The sequence below is a fragment of the Parasteatoda tepidariorum genome, chromosome 2 (genome assembly GCF_043381705.1).
Source record: "Parasteatoda tepidariorum isolate YZ-2023 chromosome 2, CAS_Ptep_4.0, whole genome shotgun sequence".
In the NCBI taxonomy this organism is placed as follows: Eukaryota; Metazoa; Arthropoda; class Arachnida; order Araneae; family Theridiidae; genus Parasteatoda; species Parasteatoda tepidariorum.
The window spans coordinates 10,414,508-10,418,956 of NC_092205.1; the positions used below are offsets into that span (position 1 = coordinate 10,414,508).

At 29.3% G+C, this 4,449-nt stretch overlaps 1 protein-coding gene across 1 annotated transcript; it reads left to right on the forward strand.

Moving 5' to 3' along the window:
- Positions 1 to 2,913: 2,913 nt before the first annotated feature.
- LOC139424942 (uncharacterized) lies at positions 2,914 to 4,449 on the forward strand (the record flags this gene model as incomplete). The annotated part of the gene is given in 1 exon segment (XM_071177152.1): positions 2,914 to 4,449. A coding segment is annotated over 1 exon segment (1,379 nt), but the record flags the coding sequence as incomplete, so codon positions are not given.

Sequence of the window (4,449 nt, forward strand, 5' to 3'; positions counted from 1 at the left end):
CATCTGTAACTGGTAATCAATCGACTGGCACTGTTAGAATTTTCCTTTCGAAATTACAGTAAAATAATCAGCAGCAGTCAGTCCATCCCATTAACCGTTAAGTTAAAGAACATTTTTTTAACTTTTATGGTTTTGAAGCCGTTTAATTTTCATATGGTTAAAAAAACATGAATGTAAAACTATACGATTTTTTAACCATTTACAATTAGCATGGATTTAAAGCGGTAAAAAAATAATTTAACTGGACATTAAAACTAGGCCTTTCATTAAGTAATGAGCATTGGAGTTAGGTTCCGGTTGAGTTGTGTTTAATCAAATGAACAGTGGAATGTGGTTCAATTAGTTTATCTGGTTTTTTCAGCTATCTTAAGAAATGACAAATCCCTAGACTTCTTTGTGTTAAGTAACTTTATGGTGTTGCCATCTATGTGTGAAGGAGAGTATTGTATTCTAATTGTCCAGGGTCACAAATTAGATACATTGTGGTGTTGATGCTGGGACTCGGTCCTCCGTTCTGTCGGTCACGAGATTGACAAGTTAGCCCTCTAGGTTATAATATATACTCATCTACAAGGGAGTAAGTAGCTTCAATAGGTGGACTTAATTAATGCTGTAAAATTCTGATTCTGTAAATGATGACTAATTTTAGCATAATTTACGAAAGGAGCATTAACACACTTCAAATAAAGATTTCGTGTGAGGGTCTGTAATGGTTCTTAAATCCTTTTAAAAGTTTAAAAAGAACGTTGTGTCTCATTTATGTCCAACATCATCGTACCTAAGTATGAGTAATTTACGAAAAATATATGTGTTTTACAAAAATGATATGTGTTTAGAATTAAAACCCTCTGAGGGCAATCATCATCTACTGAAAACAATCATTAATTAATATCCAATGAGGACAATCATTAATTAATATCCAATAAGGACAATCATTAATTAAAATCTACTGAAAACAATCATTAATTAAAATCCACTGAGGACAATCATTAATTAAAATCTACTGAAAACAATCATTGATTAAAATCCACTGAGGACAATCATTAATTTAAATCTACTGAAAACAATCATTAATTAAAATCTACTGAAAACAATCCTTAATTAATATCCAATAAGGACAATCATTAATTAAAATCCACTGAGGACAATCATTAATTAAAATCTACTGAAAACAATCATTAATTAAAATCTACTGAGGACAATCATTAATTAAAATCTACTGAAAGCAATCATTAATTAAAATCCACTGAGGACAATCATTAATTAAAATCCACTGAGGACAATCATTAATCAAAATTCACTAAGGATAATAATTAATTAAAATAAGCTAAGGACAATATTTAATTAAAATCCACTGAGGACAGTCATTAATTAAAATCTAGGAATTATGCTTCTAGGAATTATTTGAAAAATTTACTTCTCAATGGCAGTTTTAAAAACATCATAAAATGTGGTACTTTCCCGTTGATTGGGTATCAGACAGAAATTAATACTGTAAGAAACTGGCCACTAGATGGCACACTAACTTTCTTCTAGGTCTCTGTTTGTTTCCAGAGAGTGGAGTCGAGATTATAAAAATGATGATGGCGGTATTTTGATAAATGTCTTGGTTAAATTTTGTCTGTTATGTGTCGTTTTTATGTCTGTTTTGTGCATCTCTAACTTGTGAATAAATAATTTAAGATGCAAGCTACTAGTCTTTTCTGACAAAGTTTAAAAGTCTTTACAGACTAAAAATAAATTGGTGGCAGCGGTGGGATGAACAAATAGTCAGTGCCTTCTTAATGAAACAACTTAGGGGTAAGTACTTTTTCTATCTGAAAAGTGCCTTAGTATTTTAAAACTCAATTTTTGTATTAAAATCTGGGTAATTTAAATACTGTCATATAAATCTAAATTCACATTTTGTATTAAACGTTGGATTCTGATTTGAACGCACATGCTTATCCCTACTAAAACATTTATTACACATAAATTTTGATGAAATATTAATTTAAAAAGCAGAAATTATAAAGTGTTTGCTTTAAAGAAATACAAAATTGTTTTATTCAGTGTATTCTGATTTAAAACTTGTTTGAAAAAGAAAATTGAGCATAGTGTTTAATTATATTGAAAGTGAAAGTAAACTCATTCGTCAATGTAGATGTATGTGTAATATTTTTATTCCAGATCAACATGATGAGTTGTTTCAGTTCATGAATAATTTATTAGATTTGAGTAAGGATCTCTGTTTAGAAAAGAAAGATTTATTACTTATTGAAAAGAACATTTAATTTTGTTTTTGTTCATTGTGGTTTTAGCTAGGATTATTGCTTTGTAAGTTTAAAAAAAAAAGAATAATTAAATGTTATATTTAATATTTCTATAATTATTATTGAGTATTCTATGATACAGGAATATAATTTTTTGTTTACTTTTGCACAAAGTTTATTGCATTTGTTTATTTGGTAGTATTGGAAACTAAGTTCAATTAATGGTGAAATAAATTTTAAATAGATTGCATTTCTGTAAAAAAAATATATATGAGGTTTTATTTGAAGCTTTTAAGTGAACATGAGAATTTATTATTGATTGAAGCTTTATATATGTAATTATAGAGTTTATTCACTGATTCGTTTCGATTTTAAAACGAAAGTAGGGGGACATTTTATGTAATTTATTGAATATGTAAAAAGTGTTTTTGAAACTATTTTGCATTGTTTATGGTATATTGAAAATTAGCGTAAAAATGTTTAGTTGGTTACTATTGCATAATAGATGTTATATTTTCGAAATAATAGATCTTAGAATTGTTATTCGTAATGCATTTTAAAGCTTTCTTTCGGTTGTGAACGGTGTTTTAGTTTTCTTATTGTTATTTTATTAAAATAATAAATAACATAATTTTCTTAAATTTAAAATACAAANATGCATTTTAAAGTTTTCTTTCGGTTGTGAATGGTGGTTTAGTTTTCTTACTGTTATTTTTTAAGTAATAAATAACACAATTTTCTTTAATCTTAAATTTGAAGTATAAAGAAAGAAAAGGAAAATAAATTAAAAGCATTCTGATTTTGTTGATCCTTAAGTCATGGCTTACTTAGCAAAAGCTAAAAAAATTGACTTATTAGAAGTGTGTGAAGAAATTGGTGTTGATGCTGACTCTTCTAGTAAAGTAGTGGAAATTAAGAATTTAATTTTGAATAGCCCGGCTTATAAGGAAGATGAAGTAAAGATTATTTTAGATAGAATTATTGAGGACAGAAAACAAGAAGAGAAAACTCGACAAGATGAGATAGATAGACAAGAAAGAATTAGACAAGAAGAGAGAGAAGATAGATTGGCGCGTGAAACCCAATTACATGAACTGGAAGTAAAAAAATTAGAACTGGTGAATAAGGATCCTGTTCAAAATAGAGATTCAGAAAAGAAAGTTGAATATTCTCATCGAATTCCTCTTACTCAGATTACTCCCAAATTTGATGAAAAGCACGATGAAATGGGACTCTACCTTATAAATTTTGAGAGAAGAGCAGAGATGGCTCAGGTACCAAAGAAGGATTGGGTTGCCTATCTGTTAGCGGTTTTACCTGGGGAATTATCTAACATGCTGGCAAGAGAAAAACCTGACGATGCTATTAACTATGACTTTGTAAAAGATCTTATCTTGAAAAGATATAAACTGAATAGTGAAAAATTGAAGCAATGTTTTTATAGACATCAAAAATCCCAGGACAAATCTTGGCGAAATTATGCACAAGAACTGTCTAGTTATTTTACCCAGTGGATTACTGAATTGAAGATTGAGAACCTGCAGCAGCTTAAAGATCTGATAATAACTGAGCAATTGAAGTTTCGAGTACCTGTGGAGATAAGAGAACATTACTTAGAAGATTGGCTGAAATTTATCACTCCATTTGAATTAGCTGAAAAGTTGGACAATTTTGAAAGTATTCGAGAGAGTTTTAAAAAGAAAGATTTTCCCAAAAGGAATTTTTCTAATATTAGAAACCAAAATTGGAACTCTAAGTTTAACGAGAATAAAAAAGAATTCAAGCCGAAATTGTTGACAAAATCGGAAATATCTCAAGAAAAACTAAGAGATAGAGAATTTGAAAAGAGAAAACCCCTTCGTTGCTATGAATGTGGCTCTAGCAATCATCTTAGACCTCAATGTGATAAGTTAAAGAAAACTCAAGAATCTATTTCGCATGTTGTAGCTGACAAAAGTATTGATGAACTGATGTCACGTTACATTAGTGTAGGTAAAGTAAATGGAGTTGAGATGAAAATTTTGAGAGATACTGGTGCAACTCTAGATCTAATTTGCAACAAGTATGTGAAACCACATATGTATACAAATGAAAAGGTTTGGTTAAGAACACCTTTGGAAGAAACTTTGACATGTTTGCCTCTTGTAGAAGTTGAGTTGGAGTGTGAGATGGGACACATAATCACTAAAGCTGCAGT